General features: G+C 37.1%; 1 protein-coding gene across 5 annotated transcripts in view; it reads right to left on the bottom strand.

Moving 5' to 3' along the window:
• Positions 1-26,010, bottom strand: part of TMEM260 (transmembrane protein 260) — an 82,349-nt gene that overhangs the window by 44,289 nt on the left and 12,050 nt on the right. For all 5 annotated transcript variants that reach the window (XM_078053752.1, XM_036108987.2, XM_036108989.2 and 2 more), the window contains exons 4-7: positions 14,404-14,581; positions 13,107-13,220; positions 1,614-1,793; positions 69-109 (exon numbers count right to left, since the gene is read on the bottom strand). In XM_078053752.1, coding sequence (XP_077909878.1) covers positions 69-109; positions 1,614-1,793; positions 13,107-13,220; positions 14,404-14,581 — 513 coding nt within the window. The remainder of the gene's footprint in view (positions 1-68; positions 110-1,613; positions 1,794-13,106; positions 13,221-14,403; positions 14,582-26,010) is intronic.

The following is a 26,010-nucleotide window of genomic DNA, read 5'->3' as shown; positions in this document are numbered from 1 at the left end:
CCAAATCACTTAGTCTAGGAACTAATAGCGAATTCACTTAAAACCAGTTTCAAATATTTCATACTCACAGCAAAATTTTAGACATACTGGATCCTGTTTCATATTTGGCCTAAACATAAAAGAGAGAAGTTTATTTGCGTAAGCCTTCAACTGCAGCTGTGTTAGGCTATTGCATTTTAACTATCCTGATTTAGAATATACATGTTTTAAGTAGACAATGCAACATCTCTCTTCATTCAGTCTTTGCTTCAGAGCCTTACTGAGTTTTTGAAGAGAAGTCAGTGGAAACTAAACACAGACATCCCGGAGGAAGAACTGCAGAAATAATGATGGGCTAAAAATCAGTTAAACTAGTTCCGGCAGGAATGATTAACACACTGATGAATTAACAGACTTTACACTTTTGTCGTAGACTGTCTTTAAGGCACTTTGATTAGAGCTCATTATCACATGTTAGTCTATAATTTCACAATTATGTGTGAATTATACAAATTTCAAATCTGGAGTGGCCCTCAAGCAATATTGTAACGGAATAACCAATATAAGCCAGAGTATAAACTGAAAGGATCAAACTCTTTAATTCAAAAAGTAATTAATAATTATCCTTTCATTAAGCTAGTTTATTATGAAATATCTCCTACAAACAACACGTATAATGTATATTTAAGGGATAAAGAGTTTTTAAAAATCTACAGAGCCGCCATTCACTTAAGAACAGAACTGCATGAATACCATAAAGTATCTCACAAAGCGTTCACAGACCTCCCTTTTCTCACCCCCTAGTGATAACTATTACCTTGAATTCTGTGTTAATTACTCCCCTACTTTCTAAAAATATATAGTTCTACTTCTTTTGTATGTACCTTGAGCAATGGATTGTTTACTTTTTGTGTGGTTTAGAATTTTGTATCAATGGTGTCATATAATACATAGTCTTCAGAGATTTGCCTTCTTGCATAAGACACAAAAAGCACAAACCATGAGAGAAAAATCTGATACAACTGTCTTTATTAAGGTAAAAAAAAAAAAAATGTTTGTCCTTTTATTTTTCAGATAACCTTTACTCTAACCACATTCAGTGTTTTTTCTCTAATTTACGTTTCAGGGAAAACAAGGCCTTTTGAACTTAAAAAAAACACTTCTAGTGAAATTATATCTTATAAAGTATTTACACATACGTATTACACTAAATACTATCATGAACACTATTTGTCAAATATGAAAAAAGAAAGTGTTTTGGTCAAGGTAAATTAAAAATTTTGAGGTTTTTTTTTTTTTTTTTTCTGATTCTTCAATCTTTTCCAAATATTTAAAAGCACAGACCAAGGGACCAAAGTGATACCCAATACTAAGAGGAATGAAATGTTTTAAATGCTGGCAACAGAGTCTTTTTAATGTTTGTTATCCTGAAAAACATACTTAGGATATCCAACATTATGATGTCAGGTTAAGTGATTCCACGTTTATAAGGAGGAAGTCTGTTACACAGATAACGAAAATGAAAATCCTATGTACTGTCATTGATAGACATTGTTTTTTTTCAGCCAAGGCCCAGGCAGAACACTGAAGTTTCACCACTTCCTTCCTTAAAAGGGCTTTAAATATAAATTTACCAGACTGAATGTTCCATATTCTTCCCTGAGCAAATGCGTCAAAAATCCTAGCAACGTTGTCTGGTCTCCCCAGGTCCAACGGGCTTGATTGAGGTAGGATGAGATAGGAAGGTAGACGTAAGGCAATAAACCAGCAGAGAAGTACAGACTCAACTTCAACAGAGAGCCCAGGGAGAGTTCCTGCACAAAGCATATTGTGTTTTGTAACAATGTTTATTTTTAGTCCATTCATCCTGGAACTTCAAGAACACATCAAGGAAAACATCAAAATGTTTACTCAGAGCTCATCTCTCAATTTCTACTAAGTCACCACAGAATACTATGTTAAACCTTCTGAGTACTGTGGATTACTAGAAAATTGCATCAGCCTGAACTCCTTTGCATGGCAGGTGAAATCTGAGCGAAGCAAATAATATTAGGGGACACTCTGGAGTATCATGTTTATATTTAAAACCATGTCATGACATGCAGCATTACACGGATGGGATAACACACGTGGGAGTGATTGTTTGGCTGATTTTGAATATACCCCAAATATTGTTCCAGTACAATTCCCTTCATCACCATCACCAGGAGTAGACTTCAACTATATTCTCTATTATGATTACACACTGACAATATGATTCTTTCCGCAAGGGTTTTGGATATTTCATGGAAATATGTGTCACAAATGAAGCTAGCTTTTAAATAACCTCCCAGTTCATCCAAATGCTCTCTTTCCTCAATGTACATATAGGAAGGAGTACTGATAGAAATTTGCTCTGTATAACAATGTTGCCTCTTAAGAGTGTATTTCTCATCTGCGTGTATCTTTTTTTTTTTTTTTAAGATTTATTTATTTATTTGAGAGAGAGAGAGAGCAAGGAGGAGGCAAAGAGGGAGAGGGACAAGCAGACTCCCTGCTGAGTGCGGAGCCCGACACAGGGATCAATCGCACGACCCTGAGATCATGACCTGAGCTGAAATCAAGAGCTGGACGCTTAACTAACTGAGCCACCCAGACACCCCTTCATCTGCACATTTCTAAAATAAAGGACAATGTTGACAAAGTCTTATAAAGATTACACCCAAAAGAATTCTGGTATACTAAAAGATTCAAATAGTGGTTGCTTTAGTAAGTGGGAAAGGGGGTCTCTTCCAAATATCATAATTGGCAATTGCCAACTTTTCCTTTACAAAAAAGGAAAATTCATATGTGACAACGAATACAAGAACCAAGGTTCACATTCACCAGGAGAACAAGCAGTTGACTTATATTAGCATTTTCAAATAAACACTCTTAATTGAAAATGGAGTGTTTTTACTATAGTACTGATTTCATTTGATATTTCTAAAGTGGTAATGAGATGCATAAAAATAATGGCATGAAAGAGTATAAGAAATAACTAATCGAGCAACATGCCTTTGCTATTCTTAAAAGTTTTAAATAAAGCAAATGTTTATATTTTGACAGTTTCTGCATGTTATAAAGTTCAAGTTAGAGTGGCATGATGCAATTGCCGGAGAATTTTCCTTTTGTGTGAGAAATCAACAGGGAGACAATTACATGAGAGTTTTTTCAGAGAGTGCAAGAAAGTGGCTCTGAGTCCTAGATGTACATACATTAGAATCACCTGCAGAGCTTTTTGAAAATATCAATGTCTGGGCCTCACCCCAGACCAATTAAATCAGAATTATTTTGGAGTGGGGTCAGCATAAATATACATACCTATATACAAATATATGTATGTATACATGCATTCACAAATGCACACACATACACATACTTTTTAAAAGCTTCCCAGACCATCTGAGTAGCCAGGGTTGCAACCAACTGACTCAGGACTTCTTACTCTGCCTCAACTCATCTGAACAGTGAGATCCAACTACTCTGTCACTTCATTGGTAGGCCTCACTTTCTAGCCTCTGCTATTTAACTAGAGAAAATAAAATGTCCTTTGAAGAGTCATACTTCCCCAAATTGCATCATTCATCAGTAGCTGACCTAAGTACAGAATAAACAGGCTCTCAGACCAGGCTCCTACCTTATCCACTGAGTCCTGCATGTTTTATAAAAAGCATATGGCTCTTCTTTCAATTAACTAACACAAAATATTTACTTTTTAAGTTCTTGTCAGTCAATGCACCTCTCTATTATCTGAATGAACCTTCTCTGATGTCAGAAGCCTGTCTAGGAGTAAGGTCATCAAGATGGCAACACAGATCATTCCTGACTTCAGTCTTCCTCACAAGACCAGCTAGCAACTATCTATAGACAAGACATCACTGTGAAGAATCCCAGAATCCAGGGGTGAGGATAAAGCACACCTTGGACCATACAGACTGAGAAGAACCACATTAGAAATAAGAAGGAGCACTCTGACTGCATCACTCCTCCCCCACACCAGCCCAGCTCTGCACTAACAGAGCTCCCCTGGGGTGACAGTTTTTCCAGTGGGAAAAGAGACTCCAAGGTGGACAACCAGCTCCCCCAGCATGGCAGGACACTTCCCAGGAGGCTCATTTGGTTCTCACCTCTTGACGACCATGGTGGGAGGAAGGGGTCGGCTCAACCACTGGGGATCATGCAGGAGAAGGGGAGCAGGGCTTTCGGCAACCAGTGCTCAGATCTGGAGGACTGTGTTCTTGCTTACAGCTGTGCCCAAGCAGAGATCCCAGCCAGCTATTCTGCCCATCTGCTGAGCTGAGCCGGTAGCTGATCCCACCCTAAACTAATTCTGATTTACTTGATCTAGGGCATACTTTAACATAATAAAGTCCACATATGACGAGTCCATAGCTAACATCATACTCAATAGTGAAAGACTGAAAGCTTCTCCTCCAAGATCAGGAATCAGACAAGGGTGCCTACTCGGTATTACCAACTCCTGTTCAACACAGTCCTGGAAATCCTAGTCAGAGTATTCAGGCAAGAAAAAGAAATAAAAGGCATCCAAATATGAAAAGAAGAAGTAAAACTGTCTCTATTTGCAGATGACCTGATCTTATATAGAGAAAATCCTAGACTCTACCAAAAAACTGTTAGACTTATAAATGAATTCAGTAAAGTTGCACAAAATTAGTTGTGTTTCTACACACTAACAATAAACTATAAACTGTCTGAAAAAAAAAAACAGAAAATGATCTCATTTATAATAGCATCAAAAACAATAAAATACCTAGCAATAAATTTAACCAAGGAGGTGAAAAATCTGTACACTAGAAACTACAAAGCATTAATGAAAGAAATTGAAGAAGAAACAAATAAATGGAAAGATACTCCTTGTTCACAAATTGGAAGAATTAATATTTTTTAAGTGTTTGTATCACACAAAGCCATCTATAGATTCAATGAAACCCTTATCAAGATTCCAATGGCATTTTTAACAGAAATAGAAAAACAAATCCTAAAATTGGTATGGAACCACAAAAGACCCCAAATAGCCAAATTAATCTTGCAGAAGAGGAATGAAGCTGGAGGCATCACACTTCCTAATTCAAACTACATTATGAAGCCATCATAATTAGGAGTTCAAGGTGGTGGGATAGGAAGATTCTGAACTCACCTCCTCCACAGACACGACAAATCTACAAAGACCTAAAAACTATCTGAACAAGTGCCTCCATAACAAAGAATAAAAGGGCCACATGAAAATGTGTGGGAGAAACAGAGACATGGTCTCACCGAAAACCCCATCCCAGTGCTGCAACCCACAGTTAGGAGGGGTCTCATAAATATAGGACTTCTTCCTGAGGAGCAAGGGGTTTGTACCCCCACATAAGGCACCCCAACCTTTGGGTCCTGCACCAGAGAGATGATCCCCCACCAAATGTCTGGTTTTGAAAGCCAATAGGTCAAATGTTCAGGAAAATTATAGGGCTGTCGGGGCAGAGACTCTGCTCTTAAGGACTTACAGACAGACTTGCTTGCCCCAGAACCTGGTACAGAAGCAGCAGTCTGGAAAGTGCTAGACCATAAGTGAAGAAGATTCATTTGCTAATCTTAAAAATGTCTGCTGTAAGGGCAGAAGCCTGGTAGAACTCTCCCTGGGGACAGAGATGCTAGAGGGTGCCATTTCTGGCGTTCTTCCTCTATCTTGCTAGTGCCAGTGAGTGTGCCCACTCCAGTGTACCACTCCATCGCAGCTCTGTCAAAGCCAGCCAGGCAAACGCCCAACCTCACATACCACTCCACCACAGCTCCACCAGAGTCAGCCAGGGTGCACAGCCCACACAGGGGATGCCCCGTAAGTGCCTGGATCTGGTGGTCAAGGGGAATTGCATTTTTGGGTCCTATGGGTCTAAAACAACTGGAAAGACAGTTCTTGGCAGGTTACCATCCCCAAGGGACTGCACTGACAATAGACTGAAACAACAACCCATGGTCTTCCCATGAAAAAACTTCAGCTTGAACGGTAGGTTTCAGGTTTACCACACATCTAAGGGCTAGAGAAGTGCTCTCAGGGAACACAGGCTGAAGGATACCATCTTTGAGCTCTCATCTGGCCTCACCACAGCTTGCTGGCACCTCCCAGAAAGAAACTTGTACACTCATCTGGAACCCTGAATTTGCAACAGTCCCTAAGGGTAGACCCGCCCCCCCCCCCCCCCCAGATCACTTGGTCTGGAGGCTAGTATGGTCTATGATTGCAGTCTCCCAGGACTGTATCTATTTGCATACCTTAAAGATGCTGACTGAGCGGCTAATTTCCAATCAGTCTAAAACTAGGTGCTGATGAGATCCCTCCCTCTGAGACACTCACAAGTCTTGACACAATAACTAGAACCTACCAAGAGAAACTCAGGCTGCTTAGACAATCATAAAGGTTTGAGAGACAGCCAAGAGCTACAGCAAAGTAGCTGTAGCTACTTTGATGTGAGGTTCATCTCCTACACAGGGCCACTCCTGCAAGACTGGGAGAGACAGCTATTTTGCCTAATACACAGAAACCACCACAGAGAGTCAAGCAAAATGAGGAGACAGAGGAGTATATTTCAAATGAAAGAACAAGATAAAACCCTGGAAAAAAATCTTAATGAAACAGAGATAAGTAATTTGCCTGACAAAGAGTTAAAAGTAATGGTCATAAAGATGCTCACCACACTTGGGAGAAGAATAGATGAGCACAGTGAGAAGTTCAACGAAGACCCAGAAAATGAAAGACAGTACCAAACAGAAGTCACAGAACTGAAGAATACAATAACTGAACTGAAAAATACACTATAGGAGTTCAACAGCAGACTAGATGAAGCAGATAGAATCAATGAGCTAAATAAAACACAGGGCAATGGCACTCACCCAAACCAAGCAGCAAAAAGAAAAAAAATTTAAAAACTGAAGATAGCTTAAGCTATTTATGGGACAATATCAAGCAGAATAACATGTATATTATAGGAGTCCCAGAAAGGGAAGAGAGGATGGGGCAGAATGCTTATTTCAAGAAATAATTGCCAAAAGCTTCCCTTACCTGGGAAAAGAAACAGACAACCGGATCCAAGAAGCCCAGAATTCCAAAGATGAGCCCAAAGAGACCCACACCAAGACACATAATTAAAACGTCAAAAGTTAAGGATAAAGAGAGAAATTAAAAGCAAGAGAAAAAACAACTTGTTACACACAAGGAAATCCCCATAAGGCTATCAGCAGATTTCTCAGCAGAAACTTTGCAGGTCAGAAGAGAATGGCATGATATATTCAAAGTGCTGAAAGGAAAAACTCCCAAACAAGAATACTACCTGGCAAAGTTATCACTCAGAGAGATAAGAGCTTTCCAGATAAACAAAAGTTAAAGGAATTCACGGACACTAAACTAGCCTTATAAGAAATGTTAAAAGAATTTCTTTAAGCTAAAAGGAAAGGGCATTAATTAGTAATAAGAAAACAATATTTTAAAAATATCACTGGTAAAGGTAAATATGTAGTAGTGGTTTAATCACTTATGAAGCTAGTATGAAGGTTAAAATATAAAAGTAGTAAAAATAACTACAAATACAGTAATTAGTTAAGGGATACACAAAATAAAAAGATGTAAAATATGACATCAATAAACCACAGGGCAAGAGGAATAAAAATACAGTTTTAGAATGCATTCAAACATAACTTGTTACCAACTTAAAACAGCTTGTTATATATATACAGGCTGTTATATACGAGCCTCATGGTAACCATAAAGCAAAACCCATAGTAGACAGACAAAAGATAATGAGAAAGGAATCTAAGTGTAACACCACAGAGTCATCAAACCACAAGGTAAGAAACCAAGAGAAGAAAGGAACAGAGAGGAATTACAAAACAGATGAAAAACAATTAATAAAATGGTAATAAGTACATACCCATCAATTTCTTTAAATGTAAATGGGTCAAATTCTCCAATCAAAAGGCAGAAAGTGGCTGAATGGATAAAGAAACAAGACCCATCTATCTGCTGCCTGTAAGAGACTCACTTCAGATATAAGTACACACATGGACTGAAAATGAGGGATGGAAAAAGATGTTTCAAGCAAATGGAAACCAAAAGAAAGCAGGGGTAACTATACTGACATCAGACAAAACAGATTCAAAGCAAAGACTATAGTAACAGACAAAGACGGGCATTATATAATGATAAAGAGGTCAATCCAGCAGAAGATATAACATTTGTCAGTATTTATGTACCCAATGCAGAAACACCTAAATACATAAAGCTAACACCAACAGACCTAAAGGGAGATAATGACAGGAATAAAATAATACTAGGGGACTTTAATACCTCACTTATATCAATGGATAGATCAGCCAGACAGGAAATAATAAGGAAACATCAAACTTAAACAACATATTAGATGGAATAATGGATATATATAGAACATTCCATCCAAAAACAGCAGAATACACTTTCTTCTCAAGTACACATGGAACATTTTCCAGGATAGATCATATGTTAGGCCACAAAACATGTCTCAGTAAATTAAAGACTGAAATCATATCAAGCATCTTTTCTGAACACAATATGAAACTAGGAATCAATCACAAGAGGAAAACTGCAAGAATCACAAATATGTGAAGATGAAACAACATACTACTGAACAACCAATGGGTCAATGAAGACATCAAAAAAGAAATTAAAAAATACCTTGAGACAAATGAAAATGGAAATACAACACACCAAAAAAAAGAAAATAAATACAACACACCAAAATCTATTGGATGCAGCAAAAGCAGTTCTAAGAGAAAAGTTCATAGAGATAGTTAAGAAGAAAAATCTCAGATTAACAATCTAACGTTACACCTAAAGGAACTAGGAAAATATGAACAGATGAAGCCCCAAATTAGTAGAAAAAAGGAAATAATAAAGATCAGAGTGAAAAGAAATGAAGTAGAGACTGAAAAGAAATAGAAAAGACCAATGAAACTATGAGCTGATTCTTTGAAAAGATTAACAAAATTGACAAACCTTTAGCTAAACTAAGAAAAAAAGAGAGAGGGCTCAAATAAATAAAATCAGAAATTAAAGAGAAGTTACAATTGATACCAAAGAAATCCAAAGGATTATAACAGACTACTATAAACAATTATACACCAAAAAATTGAACAATTTAGAAGAAATGGATAAATTCCTAAAAACATACAATCTTCCAAGAGTGAATCATGAAGAAATAGAAAATCTGAATAGATTGATTACTAGTAAGGAGATGCAATCAGTAACTTAAAAACTCCCAACAAAAGTCCTAGATCAGACAGCTTCACTGGTGAATCCTACCAAACATTTAAAGATTTAATATCCATCCTCCTTATACTTTCCAAAAAACTGAAGAATAGGGAATGCTTCCAGACATGTTTTATGAAGCCAACATTACCCTGATATCAAAACCAGAGAAGGACACCAAAAAAATAAATTAATTTAAAAAATTATAGGCCATATCAGATATCCCTGATGAACATACATGCAAAAATCCTCAAAAAATACTAATAAACTGAATTTGACAATACATTATAAGGATTATACACCATGATCAAGTGGTGTTTATTCCAGGGATGCAAGGACGGTTCAACATCTGCAAATCAATCAACATGATATACCACATTAACATAATGAAAGATAAAAATCATATGATCATCTCAATAGATACAGAAAAAGCATTTACAAAATTCTTTTATGATAAAAACTCTCAACAAAGCAGGTATATGGCCACTGAAAGGACATATATGACAAGCCCACAGCTAACATCATACTCGACAGCGAGAAGCTAAAAGCTTTCCCTCTCAGTAATATGACCAGGATGCCCACTCTCACCACTCTTAGCCAGAGCAATCAGGCAGGAAAAAATATAAAAAGCATACAATTGGAAAGGAAGAAGTGAAACTGTCACTATTTGTAAGTGACATGATTTTATATAATGAAAACCCTAAAGACTCCACCAAAAAACTGTTGGAACTATTAACTGAAACCAGTAAAGTTGCAGGGTACACAATCAATATAAAAAAATCTGCTGCCTTGGGGCGCCTGGGTGGCTCAGTCGTTAAGCGTCTGCCTTCAGCTCAGGTCATGATCTCAGGGTCCTGGGATCAAGCCCCGCATCGGGCTCCCTGCTCAGCAGGGAGCCTGCTTCTCCCTCTCCCACTCCCCCTGCTTGTGTTCCCTCTTTCGCTGTGTCTCTCTGTCAAATAAATAAATGAAAAATCTTTAAAAAAAAAAAAAAAAAAAAAAAATCTGCTGCCTTTTTTATACACTAACAATGAACTATCAGAGAGAAATTAAACCAATTCTGTTTACAAGTCCATCAAAAAGAATAAAATACCTACAAATAAATTTAGCCAAGGAGGTGAAAGACTTATACACTGAAAACTCTAAGACGCTTATTAAAGAAATTGAAGAAGATGTAAATAGATGGAAAGATATTCCATGTTCATGGATTGCAAGAATTAATATTGTTAAAACAGCCAAAGCAATCTATAGATTCAATGCACTCTCTAACAAAATTCCACTGTCATTTTAGAGATAGAACAAACAATCCATTTGAATGAAACCACAAAAGATCCCAAATAGCCCAAGCCATTTTGAAAAAGGACAACAAAGCTGCAGGCATCATGCTCCCTGATTTCAAACTATCCTACAAAGCTATAGTATTCAAAACATTGGCATAAAAACAGATATATAAATCAATGGAACAAAGTAGAGAGCCCAGGAATAAACCCATGCATATACGGTTAATTAATTTATGACAAAGAGGCAAAACTATTCAAGGGGAAAAGGCCAATAAATGGTGTTAGGAAAACTGGACAGTCACATGCAAAAGAATGAAAATGGACCACTATCTTACACCACATATAAAAATTAACTCAAAATGGATTAAAGACCTGATTGTAAGACCTGAAACCATAAAACTCCTAAGAGATAACATAGAAAACAGATAGACATACATACATATTATGGACTATTATTCGGCCACAAAAAGAAGAAGATCCTGCCATTTGCAACAACATGGATAAAACTTGAGGGTATTATGCTAAATGAAATGAGTCAGATAAACACATATACTGTATGACCTTACCTATAGTGGGATCTAAAAAAAACTGAACTCACAGAAACAGAGAGTTGACTGGTGATCACTAGAGACAGGGAAAGGCAGCACTAGAGGGAAATGGGTGGTGGTGGTCTAAGTGTGCAAACTTCCAGTTATAATATGAATAAGTTCTGGGGAATGTAATGTACAGTATGGGGACTATGTACTGTAGCTTATATTTGAAAGATGCTAAGAAAGTAGATCTTAAAAGTTTTCAAGACACAGAACTGTAACTGTGTGAGGTGATAGATACGTTAACTAACCTCATTGTGGCAATCATTTTACAATATATCCATATATCAAATCATCATGTTGTACACCTTAAACTTTACACAATGTTATATGTCAACTGTATCTCAATAAGCTGGAAAAAAAAAGAGAAAGAAATGAAGACTGGTTAAAAAAAAAAAAAAAATGCCTGGCCAAGGTAACCGACAGCTGGATGTTAATGCATCCCCATCCATGCATCCATCAATTCACAAGAAAAATATCTGGGCCTCTTCAGGTTTGTAATCTATAGAAAAGTCTTCACTGAATTTATGTTTTTTATGTTCTATCTCCTTTATTCAAAATCAAAAATAAAATATTTTATTATTTTATATAATAAAAGACCAGATCAAGAACCTTCTGTACATTCTATAAAACCAGTTAGACACGACCTGTTACACTGTTTAATATTCCTCATATAAGGTGGACATGACTGACTTAACAGAATTCAGTTCCAAGAAAAAGTTGATCTTCCCTTTGATTGTTATTTCCCTTTTTTTAACACATAGTAAGAATTTTATAACCTCCATGTTAATACTTTTTCCTTTGTTGCCAGAAGCTAAAAACAAAAAATATATTCAAGTACAGTAAATACAATAGTTACCTAAAGTTTTGTTATAATTTCCCTATTTCTGTATAATAATTTTACTGAACATGTGTTTTCTAATATAATCCTGACTAGAGCAACAAATAATGAAATGATAAATAAATAAATGTAGCTGAGGTATAATTAACAAACAAACAATAAATTCAGCAAAATGACTCTAGTACTGGCTTTGTATTTAGATTGTTTCAACCTCTAGGAGGAGGACTGACAGCATAAAGGGCTTCCATCTTTCCAAAACCTCATGTCTAACTCAGCTCCCTGCCTTCTTCAGTCCATCTCACAATGCCTTACACAGCATAGTAATTTTCTTACATTGACCGCCATTTAAATCAATAATCATTTTTCCTTTGAGGGAAAGGGAAAACTAAAATAAATCATTTTTAATTCTAGAGACATCTGTTCTGAGAAAACAGGTTGTTATTTTCCAGAGATGTTGTTCCTCGGCTCACAGTGATGCTGTCTGTTCTGTTGGGAGAGCTGAATCTCTAGCACCTAGAGCGGCATCTGCGCAGCGCAGGCCCTCAACAAACAGCTGGATCAATGAATAAACTATTATTAATACACTACCCTTTGTTTTAGGACATATAATAAAACAATCAAGGAAATCTGTTATTTCATTTTAACTCCTTTTTAGCTTATTATTATCAAGGTGCTGCTCAGAATCAGTAAGGAAATTATGAATCAGACCAGATGCCACTGCAATCAATACTGTATAATTTTTGGGGCGCCTGGGTGGCTCAGTCATTAAGCGTCTGCCTTCGGCTCAGGTCATGATCCCAAGGTCCTGGGATCGAGTCCCGCATTGGGCTCCCTGCCCGGCAGGAAGCCTGCTTCTCCCTCTCCCACTCCCCCTGCTTGTGTTCCCTCTCTCGCTGTCTCTCTCTGTCAAATAAATAAATAAAACCTTAAAAAAAAAAATACTGTATAATTTTTGTAAATCCTATTTTTTTTCAATGTTGTTAGAGCCTCGGGTCATTTATACTTTATATAAAACTAAAAAAAAAAAAAAAAGAAAGCCCCATGTTTTATGCCATAAATGTTATATTGGGCCTTACTAAAACATTATGAATTTTCATTAAAAACACCCAAAAACCTACCTTCTCTTTTAAAAGTCGAAAGAGAATCCATGGTATTATGCACAAAACATAGAGTACTATTGTATGCTGATTACATAAACTAAGGCCACAGCAGAAAGCACCAATTTTAGCTATCTGAAAAAAGAAAAAAAAAAAAACCTAAGTTAAAAATTTACCTAAAACTCTTAAGTAAGCACAATAGTAAAAAGTTATTCTTTATATGAGAACCAAGCATTTGTACCATAGGTCAGGCTAAAGTCAACCTCTTAGACACAGGCTCGCTTCCACAGACACTAATATTTAGCACCATTACTTTTTTTTTTATAATATTGTCCATTCTCATCACATCACTGCAGTTTGACCTGAAATGACTGCCTTCAAAGTAAGTTTTAGAAAGTCCTGCATGATAACTGGGTAAGTCCTACCAGTAATAAGATATTGTGTAATTCTTACTAAAGTCTGTAACTAAAACTCAGGCACTCTTTCCATTTTACTTTTTCTCCTATTAAATTAAATACATAAAATAGAACACTTTTTATTTAAAAACCAGTTATGGGTGCTGTTTTTGCTCTTTTGAACATGTGCAATTTTCATAATCAGAAAAAAGTTTACTTTAGACAAAAAATGAACTCTAATAGCAGCACAGATCTGTTTATAGGCACCACTGATAAACCATGGTATTCTTCTGTCTGTATATTCTTTAACAACAAAAGGCTGCCTTTACTAAAATGGTTTGGTACCTCCCAATGTGTAGATTGTAAGCTCTTAGAAGACAGGGTTCCTTCACGTTTCAAATGATCTTGATATTAGTGTTTGCCTTATAATTCACTGGAAACTCTTCCGAACTACTTCATTTATGTATTTGATAGTCTTAGTTTAAAAAAAAAGTATAAATTTGGTCTTTTTTTCAATTAGAGAGTAAGTCAATGTACCATAATGGTATATAATTTAAGGTGGTCAATCTAGAGCTTGGCATCTAACGATCACACACACACACACACACACACACACACACACACACGCACGATGGTGAAATTAACCAACAAGCCCATCTTTCCCATAGGACTCAGAGGGGATTTCAATCCTCTCATTCTCCAAAAAACTTTTGAACTCTGGGAGAAAAAAAAAAAAGCTCCATGGTTTATAAAGGCTATCATGGTTCACCGTAAAAGAACTCAGAATATTTTCTCTCTCAACGCGCCTAAATTACCTCGACTGTAATCAAGACAGATAAACAGCATCCAAAGTTAAAAAGAAATACAGCATCTGTCTAAAAATTAAAACAAAAAGTGATTTCACTTTCATCAAAATAGGTTACCTTTGATCTTTCTTTTGCAGTTGCTGCCTCCTCAAAATGTACAGTAAGAGCCATAAGCAGCCCCACAAACAGATTGTTTAAGCTAAAAACCTCTGCTGCAATGGACCACTGCCATGTTAGACGAGAAAATGAAAACACCCCCGCAGCAAGGATTCCTCCAGCATGTGAGCCAGAAAGCCTGCAAATACAGATAACATGAAATCTTCTTTCCCAACAAAAAGAACTGACTTTCTTTTCCTTTTTATAAACTGTAGCAGCAGAAATTATGAGGCACCCAGCACTATCCCAACACATTATATGGCTAATACATTACTTCGTATAATAATTTCTTCCAACAGATTTTAATTAGGAAGTCCATATGTTAACTTATTAACAAACAAAGGAACAAACCTCCTCAGTCTCCTATGGGCTGAATGAGGTTTAGTTCTCAGATGGAACCTCTAGGATTCAAGCCAATTCAGAAAGCCTGAAGAGACAGTAGCTAGAGAGATTACAAACCTGTATCACTTCTCTTGCTCTATCCACAAATCGGAATGATGGTCTGGTTGAGACGGAAATATGTTGAATTGTAAGAATTAATGAAATGGCAAAATATCTGTTCAGGAACACTCATTCTCACTTCTCGTGGAATGTTTGGGCCTAGGCACTTTCCACACGATCACACCAGTTTATCTCCCAACATATGGCAAACATGTCTTTGTCACGATACCTGGTGATTTTAAGATCTTGAAAACTGAGTTCTTAGTTTCTAGTGATTCCTTCTTTATACAAAGTTGAAGTTGAAAACAATGTATTTCTTTAAAGAGAGGGACGGGAATGTGAACTTCAATAGCACAAAAAGAATCAAACGCCACACTTGGAAACAAATTTCTCAACCCCAACGCCAAGGAGAGCCAGACATTTCAAATCAATCAGGAATCTGGATCTCAATTCCGAGATTTGATCTGAGACTAGTAATGTGGTGGACAGAGCATATCAAAGCAAAACAACTTCCTATTTCCCCATAAATCTAAAATTATGAAAAAGCTATTACCAAATATCTCTAACAAGTGTTATGATTCAGCAAGCATTACCGTGTCTAATAGTTAATGATAGTATATGGCCCTAAATCATCACTGTTAAACTAAACTATATTGTTTTGGATAAAAAGCTGTGGAGTCATTCTATGGCTTTTAATCAAGCATCACAGAAAAAAAAAGTTAAAATAAAATTTTGATATCACCGAACTTCTTTTGGAGTTCCTCTTTGCAATATATTTGTTTTCTTTCCCTTATAAAAATCATCAGTTTCCTATTTCTTTCAGAGTTCCCCGTTCTCCCAGTGACCCTGATTCATCACATTGAGGGCTTTTCTTCCCTCTAAATTACTTTCCAAATTCCTTTCTACTTGTATTCCTACTACCTTAGACTCAATTAAGCTTCCTAAGTGGTCTTCTGTTTTCCAAACCATTCTGCAATATAACATCACATTAAACTTCTGAAAACATACTCTTTATGAATACCTAGCCCCCCACTTTAAGGACTCTTCACTGCCTGTAGGAAATATTCTAAGTGAGCCAGGCTGGAACTGAAGCTCCTAATAAACGGTACCTAGCCACTAATCACCAACATTATCATCTACACCAACCAGTTAGGCTCCCCAAAATTCCCTGATAAGACATGCCCATTCCCAGCACCATACCTTTGCTCATGCTATACCCATGAACCCAATGTGTTCTTGGATTCCTTCTACTTATTCAAACTCTACTCTTTTCTCAAATTTCTCGTCAATTCCCAGGTTCTAGCTCATCTTGGAACATGTATAGCATGTAGTTGCCTCTAATAATTACTTTGACTTTGTTTTTGAAATGTGAACTGGAGTTAAGCTTCATTTATATTGGAAGTCGTTCGCCCGAAGCACAGAAAGGAAACTTTGTGAATGAGAATGAATTAATCTTAAATAATGGGTAACATTTTTAAAGGAATTTCTATGTTTTGTCTGTCAATATTACTTTGGAAAGTCAGCATAAGATACAAGATTCCTTCCTCTACTTAAAACATAAATTAGAGGGGTGCCTGGGTGGCTCAGTTGGTTAAGCGACTGCCTTCGGCTCAGTTTCATGATCCCAGGGTCCTGGGATAGCGCCCCGCATCGGGCTCTCTGCTCAGCGGGAAGCCTGCTTCTCCCTCCCCCACTCCCCCTCCTTGTGTTCCCTCTCTCGCTATCTCTCTCTCTCCCTCTGTCAATTAAATAAATAAATAAATAAATAAATAAATAAATAAATAAATAAGCTTCCTTGGAAAAATGGCCGATTCCAGGTCTGGGGCAGGTCAAGTACAAAATGAATCTGAAATATCTTGTACCAGAAAATAAGGAAGGATTCAAAAGAGGATATGACAAAAGGACAAGGAGCCAGCTTAAAGGGGTCAAATCAGGGATAATGTGAACATCAATAATTACAGTAATAGATTATTACCCAATGAATAAATAATCTATGAATCTATAGTGATATAAATAAATAGGGGAAGAGAAAATCCACAGAAAGTCAACAATAACTGTAGAAGAAATGATGGAGTTTGGCAGCCAATATCATCATAATAATGGATACCAAAATTAGTGAGTAAAAGTTTTACAGAAATATGTACGTAGTCTAAAGATATCTCCCTATAAACAGAGTAATTACAGAGGGAAAAATGGTAACTTTACAGGGGCAAACCCGGCCAACACAATCTTAACCACATGATCAAAGATAAAGCCCAGTAATGGGACAAACCTCATATGCTTTCTGATCTATTCCAATGAAAAGAACAGAGCATCATTTCTACAGTATTCTTGCCAAAATGTATTACCTGAACCCACAAACTCAAATTGAAGAACATTCTACAAAGTAACTGGCTGATATAGATCAAAGAAAATGTCAAGGTCTTGAAAGACAAAAACAAAAAGCACAAGACCACGAGTCCATATGAAAGAGGCTAAAGGGATATAATAGAATAAAATTCATGATCTCGAATTTCCTTCTGCCAAATAGGATATTATTGGAACAACTGGCAAAATCTGAATCACCTCCATAGATAACAATGTTGTATCAGTGATAATTTCCTGACTTTGAGAACTGCACTGTGGATATGTAAGAGAGTGTGCTTGTTTTTAAGAAACATACCTTGAAGCATTTAAGGGTAGAAGGATAGCATCTATGTAGCTTACTCTTAAATGGTTAAAAACAAAACAATACACACATATTGTTTGTGGCTAATGATATCGAGCATCTTTTCAAGTGTTTATTGGCTATTTGTAGGTCTTCCTTGAAGAAGTTTATTCAGATCCATTGCCCATTTAAAAATTAGGTTGTGCTCTGTATTATTGTAGAGTTCTTCTCAACTTCCTTTTAATACATTTCTTTCCTGCTAAACACTGCCAGAGTCCATTGCTTGCACCCAAGAGCCCTGATTGAAACACACTGCCTTCCCTTTTTGTTATTCTTATTAAGGTTTCAAGGCAAACTGTGTGAGCAAATTCTGAAAATAAATGCTGAAGAGGTCATAGCTTTGTGAAAAACAGAAGAGAGGGCAGTATGTCTAAGAACAAAAGTTATGTGTGCATCCATATATAGGATATGTAGAATAGAAAACTTTTTGGAGACCTCATCATTTTACTATTCAGTTTGGGGTTTACGTAGTGCTGTACATAAGCTAAGCCTGTATGAATTTCATTGATTTCAGCAGCCTTTACTCAACTATGAATGTCCATTGAAACACACGTATTTTTTTTTTTTTTTAAGATTTTTTTTTTTTATTTATTTGTGAGAGAGACAATGAGAGAGAGAGAGCATGAGAGGGAGGAGGGTCAGAGGGAGAAGCAGACTCCCTGCCGAGCAGGGAGCCCGATGCGGGACTCGATCCTGGGACTCCAGGATCATGACCTGAGCCGAAGGCAGTCGCTTAACCAACTGAGCCACCCAGGCGCCCGAAACACACGTATTTTAACATACTGCCTTTAAGTTTGCTTTATGCTAAGATTCAGAATCAATTAACATTTACTGACCATGTAACATGTATCAACTGGTAGACTAAGAAAAACAGAGAAAATGCAAAACATCTGTTGTAGAAAAACTCCGCAAGTTGAAGGATACATACAAGGATTTGTAGGTAGCAGTACTGTTCAGCTGAGGCTGCAGAGACCGTGGATATGGAGTGGCAGGATCTGTCAGCATGGCTGTGGAAAGGTCTGAAGCAGCCTAAGCTGGCCTGGAAAGACTGGAGAGAGCCAGGGTTAGCGGCTTTACTACGCAGGTAGGACAGAAGGACAAGAGGGAAGGGAGTTTGTAATAAGCCATGGGGCCTAGATTGGATAGGGAAGAAAGCAAAGCAGCAGGGGGCTGATGAAGGCAATAAAGAGGATGAGCAAAGCGTTCTAGGTCTCAGTCAAATGGAAGACAAGGGTAGAAGCATCAAGGAAATGAGTGAACTGAAAGCTAAAGTCATGCCAGGTAGTGCAAAGTGGGTTGGGGAAGGGGACTGGAACCATTAAAGGAAGGAACAGGCCAGTTAAACAAGACTGGACTCTGTTGTTGAGGGCAGCCTGTGATGGAAAAGGGTTTAATAAAGCTGTTTTCAAAATCATAAGATTTTCATTAAAACTAAGTATTTGTCCTAAAAGTCAAGCAGTACAGCATACGCTAATAAGTCTGCAGGCTGAATGCTCTGTAGGAAGACAGGTGTGCAGCCCAGGGCCACGGCACCATATGCAAACTAACAAGGAGAGGTGAGGGCCCACATCAGCACACTGTGAGCTAAGTCTGTGATCTGCTGACAAGCAAAGGATGATGTCAGCAGTGGTAAGCATGAGGACTTTCTTTCTTTTTTCCTTTTTTTTAAGATTTTATTTATTTGAGAGAGAGAGAGAGACAGAGAACGAGCAGAGGGGAGGAGCAAAAGGAGAGGAAGAAGCAAACTCCCTGCTGAACGAGGAGCCCGATATGGGGCTCGATCCCAAGACCCTGGGATCCCAACCTGAGCCAAAGTCAGCTGCTTAACCGACTGAGCCACCCAGGTACCCCAAGCCATGAGGACTTTCTGAAGACTCTGGAGGTCTTCAATTCATTCACTGACTCTGTAGATAGGCAGTCTCATTATATTGTGCAAGGCATATTACATTATCTGAGCTTGCTTCATTTCACCCTAATGAGACAGAGATAAATGACTAAAGAGCAGCTGAATTCAAAGATGACTTCACGAAGACAGTTCACGATCATGGCAAGGCTCAGTATTAGCTTCCTGCTGTCCACATCTGTAGCCTCTATGCTCCATTGTCACCCGAGCATTCTATTCAAATAGCACCCAATTGCCATCTAACTGCTAAATACAATAGGCTCTCTGGACCTCTCTGCTGGATTGATCCCAGCCCCAAGCACACTCTACTGAGTTGAGCCTGGCTCCACATCCCTCCGGTGTTCCTTCTGTGGTTCTGGATCTTCCTTCTGTTTTCTCTGAATGGCTCCTCTTCTTCCATCATCTTCTTTAAAGCTGGTGTTTCCAAGATTTCATTCTCACGCAATTCTTCTCACTCTTACATACTCCACCTGGGTGGCCTTATCCACTATCCTGATGTCAGCTGCCAACCACAAACTGAAGTAACCGAATCTGTCTCTAGCGCGACCTCCCCCTTAGTCTCAAATGGACAGATCTCCAACTGACTGTTCTATGCCTCACCACAAAGCCACTCCAACTCTTGGCGTCCCACTGAACCTTAGTATCAACACATGCAAAATTAATTTCTCATCCTCTTCCTTAAATGATTCCTGTTCCTGTATTCTGTCTTAGTGATTGTCATTATCTACCGAGTTTAATTACCCAAGAAACCTAAGAATCATCATCAGAGCTCCTGGCCCCTCTCCCTGTCGAACATACCACATCCTGCCAATTTTACTTCATAAACATTTTAAAAACTCATCCTCCTCTCCATCCATACTGCCACTGCCCTACCTCAGAGTTCAACAGCTTTGTATGTGGTCTGCCTCCAGCCCTAGGCCCACCATTGCCACCAGAGTGAAGATCTTGTACTTTTCTGCCTTCAACCCCATGACTCCTCTTTGATTATAAAACATAATACAGGGACGCCTGGGTGATCAATTGGTTAAGCTTCTGACTCTTGGTTTTGGCTCAGGTCATGATCTTGCGGTGGTAAGATCAAGCCCCATGTTGGGCTCTGTGCTCAGGGTGGAGTCTGCTTCAGATTCTCTCACCCTCTCCCTCCCCTGCATACACATACTTTTTCTCTCAAATAAATAAAATCTTAAAAAAAAAAAAAGCCTATTACAAGCTCCTCATTACAACAGACAAGACCTTTTATGATCTGGTCTCAGCCTACCTGCAGCTTCATTTTTTGATATAACCCATCTCATAGTTTGTGTTCTAGCAACACTAAATGAGCTGTAAGTTCCTGCACTTACAAGCTGTCTCTCCTCCATCGCAGCATTTTTTTTGCAGATGAGGTATACTGTTTTGCCTTTATGGGGGTGACTCCCACTGAGTTGGTATTTCCAACTCAGCATAGGCATACCTTTCCAACAAGTTTTTTTTTTTTTTTTAAGATTTTATTTATTTATGAGAGAGAGAGAGGGAGAGCGCCCGTTTGCATGAGCTGGGGGAGAAGCAGACTCCTTGCTGAGCAAGGAGCCGACGTGGGACTCGAGGTTCTCCGGGATCATGACCTGAGCTGAAGGCAGCCGCTTAACCAACTGAGCCACTCCGGCACCCCACAAGAAGTTTTTCCTAAAGTATTTTCACTAAGACCAGGGTGTTTGCCCCTTCTCTAGACTCTATTAAATGTATTAAATGGGTATTGAATAAACAGGTTTTTCTATATTTCTAAAACTTTGCAAACCTGAGGAAGAGAAATTTTTAACTATAACCTAATCTAAACACAATAAGGAAATCAGATTTAGGGAACTTAAAATCCTCTAAATAATGAATTACAAAGCCAACAGAATTATTTTTGGACTACTGATATAGCCATTTCAGCATATTCATGCATTTAAAAAATAAGTCTATTTCACTTCACATACATATGTGTGTGTGTCCCTACAAGAGCCTTTTGATATTTTTGAAAATTAACTGTTTTTCCACTTATATATTTCAGGCATACTTTAACTTTAGTTTTTAATGCTTTTCAAATAACAAAGGTTTCTAATTATCTGATCCAAGTCCAAGTATTTCCAAATAATGCTTTATTATAAAGTTACTTATGCCATTATTTAGAATTTATTCTTTATTTTTTTAATTGCAAAAAATTGAAAGAAAAGATGGTTTGGTATTGGGATAAATTTTAAGAACCATGTCCTTTATTGTTGCTGTACTTTACTATTATAAAAATGGTGTCTTAGTAACCAATGAAATTGAGGGAAAAATTAAAGGATTTGTTTAGATTTTGTTATATTAATTTTTATTACATTAATTTTTGTTACATTGATTTTTTAAAAATAAAGTGATGTCCATATAGATATATCTTACAGAAACTAAGGAATAATCATTTTTCTACCCCGTACTTTTTTTTTTTTTTTTAAGATTTGAGAGAAAGAGAAAGAGAGAGAGTGCAGGAGAGGGGGCAGAAGGAGAGGGAGAGTCTCAAGCACACCACAGTGATCAGGATCTGAGCCACCAAGAGTTGGAGGCTTAACCAACTTTGCCACCCAGGCACCTCTCCACCCCGTACTTTAATTCAAGTGTTTAAATATTCTTTTGGCAAGAGTATAGAAATCATAATTTATTTAAAATAATTTTATATTACTTTATTCCTTGTCTATAAAATACATATTTCAAAGGAAATGAGAAAATACAGGTTTATAGTTACTCATATTGCCTTTCGCATACTGACATGTAAATAAAGTCCCTTACATTTTCTCATGTTTTTCTGAAATTTCAAACAAAACACCTCAAATTTTTCCTCTTATGTCTTACTGAGCCAAATATCAATGAGCCACCCATATCAATAAGTCACTGCAAGTCTGAGATAGAAGACATTAAATGTTCAGAAGATTTACCTAAGTGATATTGTAAAAATCACAAATACGTCTGAAGGCAAATCTAATTTTTAAACATGTTAAGCAAACAAGATGACTGAACAACTCCTTTTATTATCTGTTTATGTGTATCTTTAAGAAAGTGTTTTTGTATGAATCCACAGAATATCTAGAGCCTCCAATGAGTCCATCATCTATTCTGATTGCTGGGGTCTTTGTTATTTTATGAGACTGGCCAAATATCCCTCTCAATGAAGGGTGTTCCAGAGTGAATGATTAGACAAGTTAGTTGTAATCTCTTTTGGGGAGTGATTCTAACCAGAACAACACATGCTCCACAATTTTTTTTTTTTTCCTGAAAAGGCTATAACAGATATTTATAATTTCGGGGGGTGAGGGGATGCAGAGTTAAATTATGTAAGTAGAAGGAAACACTATTTATATACTTTACTGAATGCACTACTGTTAAGTGAATTGGTAATCCAAATTTCTGGCTAAGTAATCTTTCTTTTAAAAACATATGGAAGGAATGCCCAATCTGACATTATTCCTTAAGCATGAGTTTTAAACGAAATGGTTGTTCTGAGCCCACAAAATGAGCTGTTCGGCATCATCCAGAAAGTCAGATATACAGATGGACTATAAATATAAGTAGCTCCAAAATAAGGCAAAACAATTGTCATCTACCCATAGACTCAGTCTGATTTTTTTTCCAAATGAAAATGACATAATCAAAAACACCATTGTGTTTTTACTTGGCAATCCAAGAGTCCTACTTTTCATTTTCATTGTATTCTTTTGAATAAACATGCTTATTATTTTTTACAAAGCAACTAAGGAGTTAGTGAATTTAATTTTTATCTACACTTAACGTGCTAAAGTGGCATCTTAAAATGAGCTCACTAAATTAAAAGATACACATTTTTCTACTGACACTGATGAAACTACTTCAACAAAAAAGAGAAGAGAAATTCAAATGAGGTTATGAACAAAAATAAGAAGTCTTTTCACCAGAACTCAAGAATAAATGGCAAAATAGTCTCAACTATTTTCCATTTTAACTTAAGGACAACTTATGATGAATTAGATACAATATGAGAAAAAATGTTTTCCATTCTTAATTTGATTCTCATACAGCCTCATAGGAGATCAAAAAAGACATTTCTTTGACTGAAATACATATGTTTAGAATCTAACCTAGGGACACCTGGATGGCTCAGCTGGTTAAGCATCTGTCTGCCTTTGCCTCAGGTCGTGATCCCGGGGTCCTGGGATCGAGCCCCGCATCACGCTCTCTGCTCAGCGGGGAACCTGCTTCTCCCTCTCCTCCCCACTCGTGCCCTCTGTCGCTATCTCTGTCTCTGTCTCTCTCACTCTCTCAAATAAATAAATAAAATCTTAAAAAAAAAACAGAATCTAACCTGACTTATAGAAGATAATATCTCATGAGGCTATATGAAGAAATGATCGCATACTTACACCACCATTACTGCGATCATTTTAATAACACAACCACTATATTGTAAAAGATAGTTATATCTGCGTACTAACAATCAAACTCAAGTTTTCACACTGTGAGAGAGGTATGCTGAATTTAAGGGCTCATACTAACGGCGTAAAGCAACGATACAGATGATTCATAACATCAAATAATCTAAAAATCATTGAAGTATGTTTTATGTAAATAAAAATATTTTTATGTGACACGTAAAATATATTTTCCAGTATATCTGCAGTAAGTAAATCTTCCTAATTGCTTTTTGCTTGGGTTAACACTAACATCATGTAGTTCACATTCTAGTAAAGCACAGTGGTTAGTCAACAGAGAAAGATACACCAAGAGTATGACAGACAGCATGGGAAGGGTGGTAAAGTATTTAAAATTTCACCCAGATAACGCAAATAACAAAAATTCTCCACTGAGGTAAGGAATATGGGGTAAGGATTAAGATCATCCTAAAGAATGTGAAGCTCAGAATTCTATGGTTAATACATAACTGCCTTCTTTTTGGTCCACAAAATCCATGAAACCTAGATAAGATTCCTAGGAAAGGGACTGATTGTGCAGGAGTTTTCTCACTGATGGAATACTCTTCATCTGTTGACACAATGGATAAATCAGGAGGTTACAATTTGTACCACTGACACAGGTTTGCTATTGATGATAAGGTATATTTTTCTTTCCACTACGTGGTATTCGATTTTCATGTGTAGTCACATGTTTGTCTAACCCTCAATCAAAAGGCAAATAACAGAAACCTGAAATTCTTTCAGAACACACATTTGACGTGCCTCATAAAATTCACGAATGTATTTGTCTTCAGTGTTACTTGCATGCAAAGGACCCAACATGGAGGGTACACCGCCCTCCTTCTACGCTGCAAACTCCTGCTTGAAGGCAGTAGGATTGAGTAAGCAGGCCACAATGCAGCCTCTGAGACTGATTATTAAATAAATTACTATTAGTGTCAACTCATATTGATGACTAAAAAAAATGTAATGGATTACGGGGAGGAAGTAAGGTAAAGCAGGACACAACAGCAAATCTACCACCCCCATCCTACCGGAGTTCTTATCTTTCTGGGTCTTGTTCATGAAAATATATAAATGTTACCTTCTGGCTCAATCACATAATCAACACCCATATATTTATCTCTTCTGTGTACCTGGAAAAAGGTCAAACTGGGAAGCTAGCTACTGCCAAGCCTCTCTTTCCATGGCAGTTCACTCAACCCAGTGGCAGCAAATACGCATTAAGCATCTAATATGTTCCAGATACTCTGTGGGCAAATTATAGCCAGTAGCCATTTAGAAAACAGTAGAACCTAAACTTTCCTGTTCATTTTAAAGCTTGGACCTAATCAACATAAGTCAATCATTTAGGGCATGGTATATTAAAGTTACATCTTGGAAGCTGCCACCACTGCACCTAAAAAAATGTAGAACACTTCCACCTTTAATAAACTTGCAAATAATCCCTTTTCCCACATTTTATAAAAATTTACTTCCACTCCAGATAAAATTCTCCCAAGGTGTGTTCTATTTCACGAGATTCAATCAAAAGGAAAACTGGTTCCGGTCTGAAGTTTCAGCTACATAAATACCAACTACCAGTACACTAAAAGGAAAAGTACAAAGTATTATTCCTGATTTTAAACCACTAAATAACACTGGGAAAAAAAAAAAAAAAACTGTAGTCTTCAAAAAAAAAAAAAAAACCCACAACTGACACGGAGGGAGTAAGATTATGAATAGCTTCCGAAAATAAGATAAAATCACACAATTCCCATTAAAATTCAGATTTATGCATTAACCAATAAATAATAAAGTTACTCAAGGTTTAGAACAACTCCTTTTATTATATCTCATCAGCTTCTACCTAATTATCCAAAAGAAAAAACCCTGGGCTTTCTAAGAATCAACATCATACACCTTACTTTTTTTACTAAGTTCTCATGGTATGCCAAATAACTTGCACAATGGGAGCCAATTTCTTCTGAAAGCACAGCCTGGTTTAAAATAACTCCCAAATTACAAATTTTCATATTTTGTTCGAAATGTTTAAAGACACAGAAGACCTCAAATTACCTTGTGACTCAAGCTTGACA

Source organism: Halichoerus grypus, chromosome 8, assembly GCF_964656455.1.
Source record: "Halichoerus grypus chromosome 8, mHalGry1.hap1.1, whole genome shotgun sequence".
In the NCBI taxonomy this organism is placed as follows: domain Eukaryota; kingdom Metazoa; phylum Chordata; class Mammalia; order Carnivora; family Phocidae; genus Halichoerus; species Halichoerus grypus.
The sequence above is the reverse complement of the archived record's forward strand: the minus strand, read 5'-3'. Positions and strand labels throughout refer to the sequence as shown.